An 11428-nucleotide genomic window follows, 5' to 3' on the forward strand; every position below is an offset into this window, starting at 1 on the left:
TTGATTTACAAGCAAAATATTATTGTCAAACCACCTTTGAAAGAACAAGGATTTGTTTTTATACAAAATATGTCTGTTGTTCCAAATATAAAACCTATGAGGAGTGAAGTTGTGCTTGTAAATTATTGACCAAGACAGTAGCATTTGTTTATGAAACGAAGAAAGTTTAAGAGGAATTTTTTCAATATTATAAGTGCATACCAACAGGAACTGGAGTCCACCAACTGAAGAGAAGATATAATGGGGAATAAAATTCCACAAATTGGTTGGGCACTCTAAGTACCGCTTAATCCATTTAATTTTGAAAGTGTAATTTAACATAGTAAAGTCAAGAAAACTAAGGCCACCTTTACTGTACTCATTCATTAAGACAGACTTTTTCAGATAATGATTACGATTCTTCCAAACGAAGTCATAAAGGATTTTATCTATGGTTTTACACATTGGTTGATCTATGCATAAAGAAAGAGCAGCGTATGTTACTCTTGATATTCCTTCTGCCTTTGAGAGTAAAATCCTGCCTTTCAAAGATAAATCACGTAATAGCCACATGTTAAATTTCTTCTTCATTTTTTCAACAATGGGAGTGAGATTATTCTTGCTTCTTTGGGATTCATTTTTATCAATCACAATACCTAAGTAATTAATAGTGTTTTTCACAGGAATATTAGCAATTAACTCAACATCACAGTCTTTAAGAGGCAGTTATTCACATTTTTTAAGGTTTAAGCGGAGACCAGAGGCTTTACTGAAGGTTTCTATTATGTCAATAGCAAGAGGAACCTGGGAGCTGTCTTTTAAAAACAGTGTTGTGTCATCTGCCAGCTGACTAATAATAATTGTTTTTTCAGCAATGGAAATGCCCTGCAAATTACTATTTTTAATATGAACACACAAAAGTTGGGCTGCAAGTAAAAAAAGATAGGGAGAAATGGGGCATCCCTGCCGAATTCCACGTCTGATTTCAAATCTGGGAGAAGACCCATTTTTAAGCTTAATTGAGCCATTTGCATTACTATATAAAGTTTTGATAGCATCACAAAAGAAATCCCCAAAGCCAAACTTCTTGAGTGAATGAAAAAGAAAATTATGTTCGACAGTATCAAAGGCCTTAAAAAAGTCTAGGAAAAAAATGAAGCTGTCATCTGAAATTAAATACGAATAGTCAATTACATCTAAAACTAATCTAATGTTGTTGGAGATATGCCTCTTAGGCATAAAACCTGATTGTGTTCCATCAATTATAGAATCTAATACTTTTTTTATTCTTCTAGCAAATATAAAGGCCAACATTTTGTAATCATTGTTCAGAAGGCTGATTGGACGCCAGTTATCAATATAAAGTAAATCTTTGCGTGGTTTAGGGAGTAAAGTAATCAAACCTTGAGTCATGCTCCATGGTAAGGTTTTGGCTAACATACTTTCATTAAACACCTGCAGTAAGAAGGGCGCCATCTGCTGGGAAAACAATTTATAGAACTCAGATGATAGACCATCTGTCCCAGGTGATTTGTTGTCTTTTAACAGTTCTATACACTGAGTGACTTCTGCCAGGGATAAGGGGAGGTCACAAAAATCCCTTTCTGAGTTGTCGAGCTTAGGAGTATTATGAAGAGAATTAAGGAATATCGAAGAATCAACGTCAGCATATTCTGAGGTATATAGCTTTTTATAAAACGAGGAACAAAAATCAGATATTACATGTTGATCATCACTTATAAAGTTGCCAATTTTTAATTCATTAATAGTATTACTTTTTGCGCGATACTTTTCCAATTTGAAAAAGTATGCAGAATTTTGGTCCCCTTCTTCTAACCACCGTTGCCGAGACCTTATAAAAGCTCCTTCTGCCTTCTTTTTATATATATTATCCAGGCTCTCTTGTAAATTAAGAATTTCTAATTTATCTTCCTCTGTTAAGACGTCTGGTGAAATTTGAGACATTACCGAAATGCCTGTGATAACTCTCTGTTCCTCCAATTTTCTACTTTTAGCAAGATTACTACCAAGCTTCCTAAAGTATTTTGCTGATTCAAATTTAAATAACTCCCAATTAAGACTAAAAGAATTTTCCACCACAGCTTTGCTGAAAAAATGTTTAATCAACTGTGGGATTTTCTGTTTAGCCTCCTCCACTTTAAGAAGAGAATTATTTATTTTCCAGTTATTGGCTTTGTAAACATTATCTGAAAAAAAATTCAAAGAAATGAATACTGCTTTATGATCACTTAATGGACAGGGAAGAATGTTAACTGAGATATCCTGCTCTTTAATACTTTTTGATACTAACCAGAAGTCTATGCGAGAAAGTCTAGTGTTGTCTTTGTTACTCCAGGTAAACGAAATATCATCTGGGAATTTAACTCTCCATATGTCAACTAAATCAAACCTGTCCATAAAAAGCTTAAAATAAGCATTTCTATTATTATCACGTGCAGGTGGCCATCTGTCAATCTCAGAGTTTAGAGAAACATTAAAGTCTCCTCCAAGTAAAATGTGAGCGTTTGGAAATTTTGTTAGCCAATACTTGAGTCTATTTTCTATATTAGCAAATAATTGGATGTTTTCTAAATTAGAATTGTAACCGTAAATGTTGAAAGTGATTAAAACAATCTTGTTATAATCAACCACTTGGCAGATAAAATGCCCCTTTGGATCAGTATCTGTGTGTAAAATGTCACCATTATACTTATGCTTCAATGTTAAAACTCCAGCTGATCTTTCTGAACAGTGAGAAAACCATAACTCGTTCCCCCACTGAGATCTCCAAAAATTTTCGTCATTTGAGTTTGAGTGAGATTCCTGACAAAATGAGAGATCTGTGTTTAGCTGTTTAACAAATAAAAATAACGCTTTACGTTTAGTTATATTTCTTAACCCCCTGGCGTTTAAAGACACTATAGACAATGAAATTTTACGAACAGAAAAGGCTTATGATTTAAGTACCACAGAACAATTAACAAACAATGTTATACTGAGCACCAGTTGCACATAAAAAAAAAGTTAACGTTATATGGTGGATATTTAAGACCATATTTTTGCGTCCCATCAACAGAAAGAAGACCAACAAGTTTATTAAAAAAAAAGTTTTAAAAAAAAGTATTTTACGTTGCTGGTCAGTAAGTGTGATCTTTCAGGGAACATATTAAGCTGCATACCAAACGATCCTCAAAAATGAAAACTAAGGATCAGGCTTCAGAACAAGGTAGCCTAGTAAAAAAGAAAAAACAAAAGCATTATTCCGGAGATTTCGGGCCAATGCCAGCACAGATCTTCAAGTGATTTCCTTACCATCGACAAAAGCCCGTGCTCCCACAAAATAAGCCGATTTACCTTCACTACGCGCCTTATTCACCAAAGGCCACAATTTCAGCCTAGCCTCCTTGACAGGTTGCGGAAGATCCTCAACAAAGCGGAGTTTGTTATCACGCAAGACGGGGTGATTTTTTGCCGCTTTCCATAGAGCATCTCTGTAGACTCTGTAGGATCTCTGGGAGAATCTGATGATGATCGCTCTCGGCCGAGAGCTGGCTGGTGTAAGTTTCCCAATGCGATGAGCAACGTCGATCGCTGGCGTCAATTTGTCATCTGGCAGAATACTCCGACAAAGCTCTGTAACCTTTTCCTTCACGTTTTCTCCGGAGTTTTCGGCCACTCCATAGACCTTCAAATTCCACCTTCTTGAGTAAGTCTCCATTTCAGACACACGAGTTAAAAGCGCCGCCACTTTTTTTTCTTCCTCTTTTAGGCGGCCATCAACATTTTTAAATCTCTACTGGGCTTCTTTAACTTCACTGCATATAAAGTCCACTGTTTTCTTCAGCCCTTCAATTTTCAGTGCGTTTCCATCAATTTTTTTGGAGTTTTCACTCACCAGAATTTTTATGGAGTCAGCCTGCTCCTTAATAAGCTGGGAAAGGGTAGTAATGACGACGTTGTCTTGGGATATGGGCTCGTGTTTTGCACTATAGAGAGCCCTCTTTGCCGCTGGGGAATCACATGGAGTCACAGGTAGCCCGGGAAAGTGATCCTCCGACATGGATACCTCAACTGTCGACATAGTGCGATCATAATCGTGACACGAGTCTATCAGAGCGTTATTTGGCTGTGTATGAGGTTTTTCTTGTTCTTGTGCATTCTTTTCTTCTCAGGCGGAGACATTAGATCGTTCTCAAAGTCATAAGCAATAGTCCGATTATAGATGAATGCAGTTTTTCTTAAAAAACCACCAAATTAAAACTTTGTGCGGGAGCTCAGCAGTAACAGACTTACTCGGTCGCCATCTTGGTTCCTCCCGCGACTTGGTGTCATGTCAGTGTGTCGTGATGTCAGTGACACATCCACTATCCACCACTGGCACATGCCAATAATGTCAGTGACACATGTCACTATCCACTGGCACATGCCAATGAAGACCGGATGTGCCAATACGCATAGTGACATATGGCTTCTGTGCGTCAGATTCCATGTCACTTAATGTTAAAACTGCTACTGGAAATTCAGTTCACACATCACTGCTGTCTTGCTGGTTATACTACACTACTTATTTTGGGAAAATGTGTTTTTGCATAATTTTTTATGATTTTTTATTATGAACAATATTCAATAACGTTACTGCAATACATTGCATTGGGTTGCAGTGTATTACCATACAAAATTAGGCTGTAGCTGCTTGTCTACGTTACTACGATTGAAAAGAGGTGTTTTTTGCTCACAAGTTATTGATCCGGGTATAGTTCGAATCTGTGAATATATTGCCAACTTTACTTAAAGGGTTAGTTCACCCAAAAATGAAAATTCTGTCAGTAATTACTCACCCTCATGTTGTTCCAACCCCGTAAGACTTTCGTTCATCTTCGGAACACAAATTAAGATATTTTTGATGAAATCTGAGTGCTGGATCACTCCTCCACAGGCTTATGGACACTATAACTTGCTGGCCCAGAAAATGTATTAAAGACATTGTTAATATAGTCCAAGTGACTCCAGTGGCTCAATGTAATTGGCGTATCCAGTGGTGTAGTGTAATAGCGTAGCGCGTCTGTGTTGCACGTCACCACGTATCATACACATGACCAGCAACGGCCAATAGTGAGCCTACGTGGTGACGTGCAACACAAATGCGCTACGCTATTACACTACGTGAAAAGACTCGAGGCCCAGAGAGAAGGAAATGAATAGTGTAATAAAGTCGTTATTTTTGTTTGTTTTTGCGCACAAAAAGTATTCTCGTCGCTTTATAAACTTAAGATTGAGCCACTGGAGTCACTTGGACTATATTAACAATGTCTTTAATACATTTTCTGGGCCAGCAAGTTATAGTGTCCATAAGCCTGTGGAGGAGTGATCCAGCACTCAGATTTCATCAAAAATATCTTAATTTGTGTTGGACAGAAATTTATTAGGTCTTACGGGGTTGGAACAACATGAGGGTGAGTAATTACTGTCAGAATTTTCATTTTTGGGTGAACTAACCCTTTTTTCACTGACATGTTTTGCACTTTATTAGGCCTAATGTTTTTACCAAGTAAGTCATTCGGGTAAGTTTGGCTAATTCTGTGGCGATTGTGAAACACTAACAACCTTTCAGTCTTCATAGTTGAAATCTGCAGTGATCAAACATTAATGATCATTGCTCTGATCAGATAATAATAATAATTATTTTTATTCAAGTGGAAAAACAACAGCTGATAAAGGTGCACCAAGTAATACCTTTAATTGGCTATGGAAGTTGATTGAAAGCTATGCAGCTACATTTTCTTGCTCTTGCTTTCAGAGGTAACTTTCAGGCTATACAAGTAGCCATATCAACTTACTCTCTGAACATTGGTTATGTTCCAGACTTAGTGTACTTCAAAGTATTCATACTCTGATCCATTTATTTTATTCTCATCTCACATCATCATAGATGTGCATTCAAAACGTTTTGAATGAAATCATGCCATTTTCTATATAATGTATTTCTATAATAAAATACATATGTGATAGGCCTCTCACAACAAATGTGGAAGTAAAATGGCTAAAAAAAAAAAAAATATATATATATATATATATATATATATACCTGCAGGCATATCTTTGCAAGCACATCCTATTTTTTTTAGTTCAATCAATCTTTCTTTTTTAAATTAATATACTTATCAAATTCTATCATGTAATTCTTGTTTACTTAAAGTAATTAAAATATGGCGATTTGTGCAATAAGAATGTAAATCACCATTAAACAAAAGAAGCATGGCGCACTTCTTCTAGAGTCAGTTTCCATGAGGACTCCTGGATTCAGCGCTCTGTTGAGAATGTTTTTCTGTGACCAAGACCTGAACATGAACACAGGAAACACTAGAGTTAATATACACATAGGGCTGTCTGTAGTAGGTACATTATTTTGAAGAAGTAATAACTTCCCGAACGCAAAAAAGTATGTTCTATAATATGAATGTAATCTGGACGTACTACATTTGCCATGCTGTCCTTATCACATTACCTACATCCGTTGCATTGCTTCACTGTCATTCATAAATCCTCTCCCGTGGCCTCATGGGATAGTAAAGTGTCCATCTTATACACACTTCAGAATCTCGCCGGCAGTAGTAGATCATCCTGGTACTTTTTGTCTACTCTTTTATGATACTGTGAATTCAGACATACTACTATAGTAGTTTTTCACCTACTATATAGTGAAGTATGCGATTTCGGATGCAGCCAGGGTAATAGACTAGACAAGAAGACACACCTGGGTAGAATCAGAAAACTAATCTAACAAGAAGACTACAAAATGTGGCATACACGACAGGAAACAGGAAATAAAACAAAAGTCCAGGAACAAGCACGGAGAACATAGTATAACAGTAGGTTGACTGAACTTACTACTGGTCATGTTTTTGGAACTGGCATACCCCAAGTAAGCATGGTCTGGTTTTATCAACCAAAAGTTCAGGGTATATGTGATGCTTAGTTAACCTTGCTTTCTGAAATACCCCCCTGTTGTTATTTTTGTCTTGGAATGAAGCTTTAAATCTTCAAATCTTATGTAGTCTATGTATGGTGTTTTATATATGGAAACACTGTTCCTATAGCTCAAACAATAAGGCATGGTACCCTGTCATGGGTGCATTACCCATGAAATGTGATAGAAAAGTGATAAAAAATTATATCTGTGTGTATACCAATGTAGGACAATTAGGATTAAAGCATCTGCCAAATGCATAAATGTAAAATAAATCTGGGTTTATAGTCATCATATCAATTGTGTAGGAAAATGATTAAGAACCAAATGTAAACATGTACACTTTGTGCATCTTTAAAACACTTGTCATTTTGTCATTTCAGCTCTAATTTAACTGCCTGCTCAACCATTTCAACTGGAGACACGCAATGTGTGATCTGATATTGACAGAAATTTAATCTTGGTCTCCAGGAATTAAATCAGTTAAATCAGGTTCGCTCCAACGAACCTGATTTAACTGTTACCAACGAACCTGAAGATATAAACAACTGATGAGGAATCTAAAGGGCTTCATATTAATTACCTCAACCATCCATGTTGATGAACTGAACCTCAACCAGCATGCAGATGATTTTACTGTGGTTTGCCTCTATAAGTTCTTTCTGGACTTCCTTCTCTAAAGTTTAAACCAAAAGAGCTTGACGGCAAAACCAATGTGTCTCGCTTGGATCCATATATAACAATGCAGTACTTTATCTAATGTGTTGAAGAGACCATAATGGAGTTTATGAAGTCTGGAGATGAAACGTTTGCCTCTGCTTTCAAATCAACCTCTCTTGCACCTTATGTAAACATGATACATTTTCGGATTGTTTTATTCATTGCTGCTACTTTGAATTTCAAATTGTGCCTCAGCACATGTGCCCGTGCTGAATATGAGATAAATGGAGAATGCTGCCCCATGTGTGCGCCAGGTACAGTATATATTGTTTAGCAACAGTTCAGTGTGACCCAGGGAACCTATGTCTTTCATTGTAATAATTTATTCTTACATGAAGTGTCCCCTAAATTATTTTTCTTTTTTTACATTTGTAGGAAACCATGTTCTTTGGCATTGCACTGTAGATACAAGTACAACTTGTGTTCCATGTTCTGCTTTAACTTACATTGATGAACCCAATGGGTTAGATAAATGCTTTCCCTGCTCTGTCTGTGATGCAGGTGAGTGTGCACTGCAAAATAAAGACTTTAAATACAGAAATGTGTTCTAGCATATTACATTGATTTATTTAAGAAAATGTTTTATGTTTTTCACAGAACTAGAACTAAGAATAAAGAGAAGCTGCACACGCACTGCAGACACTGTCTGTGAGCCGCTGGTGGGATTCTACTGCATTGAGCAAAATAAAGGCAGCTGTACACAAGCTGTGCAATACTCTGAATGTCACCCTGGACAATATATCAGACAAGCAGGTGTTTTTCTTTTTTCCTTTGTACATATAGAGGAACAATGGCAATAGAGTGGGAGGACAACTAGCTTTAAAGTCTCCATTAACCGGAGGTTGCAACTGACTGTTGTGATGTATTTCCTAGTGAAACAAAATATTTAATAGAGGCCAGGGTTTTAGTTTAGCGCACCTCCTCTCCATCCTTCGCTCATAGCAGACTGATGGTTGGAGCTTTAAGGATATTCAACCCAAGCCGTACAACTGGTGTCATCAGAAATGAAATGCCATTCCAGAGCGGAAGCAAATGTTGAGATTTTGATTAGAGATTACCATGAAAAACATTTTTTTTCCCTGTGTATTAACTTGCACAGATTAATTGTTCACAAGAATAGTAATGTGCGCTAACAAAGTAAATAGGGTCAATTTTGATTTCATGATAACTCGGATTCGGATACAAGAATGATACCAGTAGTAGTTTGTAATGCTAGACTCTCATGCTGAAAGTCATTCATTATTTTATTATGCTTACAGGAACAGCATTTACTGATACTGTATGTGTCAACTGCACGGAGGGCACTTACTCTAACGGCTCTTTTACTACCTGTCAACCACATTCAATGTGAGTGATTAATAGAGATTCACAATTGTTAAAAATGTATTACATGATGACCATATTCTAACATTGCTCACATTTACAGATGTGAGAGTGAAGGCCTTAAAGAAATAAAACCAGGAACAATGTCATCTGATGTGGAATGTGGGAAGTCAGTTACAGTTATTATCATCGTTGGAGTCATTGCTGTCATTATTGTTTTTTTGATGACTGCTTTTGCATATTGCAAATTTAAACAGAAAAGACAACCCCCTGACACAGGTAAGACAGTGATTATATATACACACTCCTGCGAAAAAAAGGATCAAGCCAAAAATGGCTAAATACTAACCATTTTAAATCACAAATCACTGGTCAGGAAATTAGCAAGAATTGCACAAATACTGTAGATAAAGTAACTTAACACGAAATAGCATCCCCCAGCTTGCAGACAGCTTTTTACAGGAAGAGGAGTCAGTGTTGTTCCACTCAATGTTGATGGCTTCAAACAGTTCATTTGTATATAGTTCAAATTTTCACTATAGTGCTCAAATCTGGACTTTAACCAGGTCAAAACATGAGCCTGATGGACTTGTTCTCAAGCCACTTATTGGTTGTCTTTGCAATTTGGGAAGGAACATTGTCGTGTTGAAAAGTAACATCTGATCATTCCTCTTTTAAATAACAACTTTTCATTTGTGGGAAGCAAGCCATCCTGCAATATTCTCCTGTACTCCGAAGCATTAAATGACTTCAAAGTGAAGTAGCTCACCAATACCAGCAGCTAAAAATACTCCCCACACAATGACATCTCTTCCTCCATGCTTTTCTGTGGTGGAGATGCATTTATTTTTTCTCACCAGATTTTCAAAGACACAGCTCTTGAGCATGGTGCATCATGGAGCACTGTGATTCATCACTTCAACAAACTCCTATATTCTGCCCCAAAATTAATCCTGCCTTTGGTGTTTTTCTGAGAAAGCATTGGCTTTTTAAATAGTTCATTTGCTTAAATGTTGCTAATTTCCTGGCCAATAGGTTAAGACAATTAAAAGCTTAGTGTTTAGCCATTTTGGACTGTTTCATATATGTGTGTGTATGTATGTATGTATGTGTGTATATATACATATATATATATATGTATGTATGTGTTGTACAAGTGTTCATTTTTTTTTTGTTTTAGATCCAAATGGTTGTTCAATACCAATACCAGAGAGTAATCCCGCTGTGGCGGAAGAGAGACCAGTACCGGAAGGTGCCTGCTGTGAACCAGTAAGTAAAAATTAAGCTGTGTGTATGATCATAGTTTATTTGTTATATCAATATTTAACAAAGCTACAATTCAGTGCATTAAGGGGTCATATCATGGAGAATCAAATTTTACATGATCTTACAGACAAGTGTTCACTGTACCTTTTGCATTTATTTAGTGTTCAATGCATTTCAGAATGCCAGTTACAGCACAGATTGTTTTATAAACACATTGTAATGCAAACTTTGCAAACTGTAAACCCACATCACAGGGCACAGCAGCAGAAATTACACTTTAAAATAGGAGTACATAAGAAAAATACAGAAATTTGGGAAAATCATGCAAATGTCTTTTATATTAAAAATACTACAATATTCTGATATTGGGCTACGTTTCAAATGTGACTATTGAGTATTTTAATAATTATCTTCACTTTTTTCCACTTCAGACCTCACCAGACTCAGTGACTCCTCTTATAACCAGAAATAGTTGGTAAGAGCCATTGAAGGATCATTAGGAGCTGGATATTACAGTAGCCCATGCCCAACTCAAATGAAATTGGTTGTTGTTCTTCATTTTCAGTGATATAATAGATCCCGAACCTTCATCCAAATCACATTCAGAACAAACTTCACAGCAGGTATCAAATATGTTTATTTGCTAATTCAAATCAAATAAATAAAGTCAATAAAATAACCAGATTTTGCCTTATTGAATGTGACCACCATGTTGGCTTGAGTAACCTACTTCAGTAAAGACTTGTCTACAATATGATCTATCAGACAAACTAAACAAAAAATGTTATACAATAAAATATGAAAGTTTCTTTATATCTTAAAATGGATAAAGATGTGTAACTACTTAACTAAACACAAATGGATAGATGAATATGACAACCTACAAAAGAAAACTCTACTTTTTGCATTTTCTGATACAATGGTCTTGGCACCTAGAATGTGTCTCGTGAGTAGGAAGAGGAGGAAAAAGGACAACATAACTATGCTGAACACCAATTACTATTTTCTCTCCTTAGAATACAGTCAAAGATCTCTACCTTCTTTTACCACCCAAAGGATTATGGGATGGAATCGGAAGCGAAAGGGAGGGCCGGAGAGACTGCGGTTACATCCCACTGAGTGGCAAATTGACTGATAGACAGCATTTGTTTTCAGCGTGAATGCCGCGAAAAA

General features: G+C 36.4%; 1 protein-coding gene across 5 annotated transcripts in view; it reads left to right on the forward strand.

Annotated features, from left to right (window-relative positions):
* Nucleotides 1-11417, forward strand: part of LOC309512550 (tumor necrosis factor receptor superfamily member 5-like) — a 21997-nt gene extending 10580 nt beyond the window's left edge. For 2 of the 5 annotated variants that reach the window (XM_082188200.1, XM_082188199.1), the window contains exons 2-10: nucleotides 7330-7920; nucleotides 8042-8167; nucleotides 8264-8419; nucleotides 8926-9013; nucleotides 9093-9268; nucleotides 10170-10258; nucleotides 10687-10730; nucleotides 10821-10878; nucleotides 11272-11417. In XM_082188200.1, coding sequence (XP_082044326.1) covers nucleotides 7725-7920; nucleotides 8042-8167; nucleotides 8264-8419; nucleotides 8926-9013; nucleotides 9093-9268; nucleotides 10170-10258; nucleotides 10687-10730; nucleotides 10821-10878; nucleotides 11272-11415 — 1077 coding nt within the window. In that variant the 5' untranslated portion in view covers nucleotides 7330-7724 and the 3' untranslated portion in view covers nucleotides 11416-11417. Of the gene's footprint in view, nucleotides 1-7329; nucleotides 7921-8041; nucleotides 8168-8263; nucleotides 8420-8925; nucleotides 9014-9092; nucleotides 9269-10169; nucleotides 10263-10686; nucleotides 10731-10820; nucleotides 10879-11271 lie in introns of all 5 variants that reach the window. The other 3 variants (XM_082188201.1, XM_082188203.1, XM_082188202.1) reach the window with 3 other exon arrangements.
* The last annotated feature ends 11 nt before the right edge of the window (nucleotides 11418-11428 follow it).

This window comes from Leuciscus leuciscus (genome assembly GCF_965113295.1).
Source record: "Leuciscus leuciscus genome assembly, chromosome: 13".
In the NCBI taxonomy this organism is placed as follows: domain Eukaryota; kingdom Metazoa; phylum Chordata; class Actinopteri; order Cypriniformes; family Leuciscidae; genus Leuciscus; species Leuciscus leuciscus.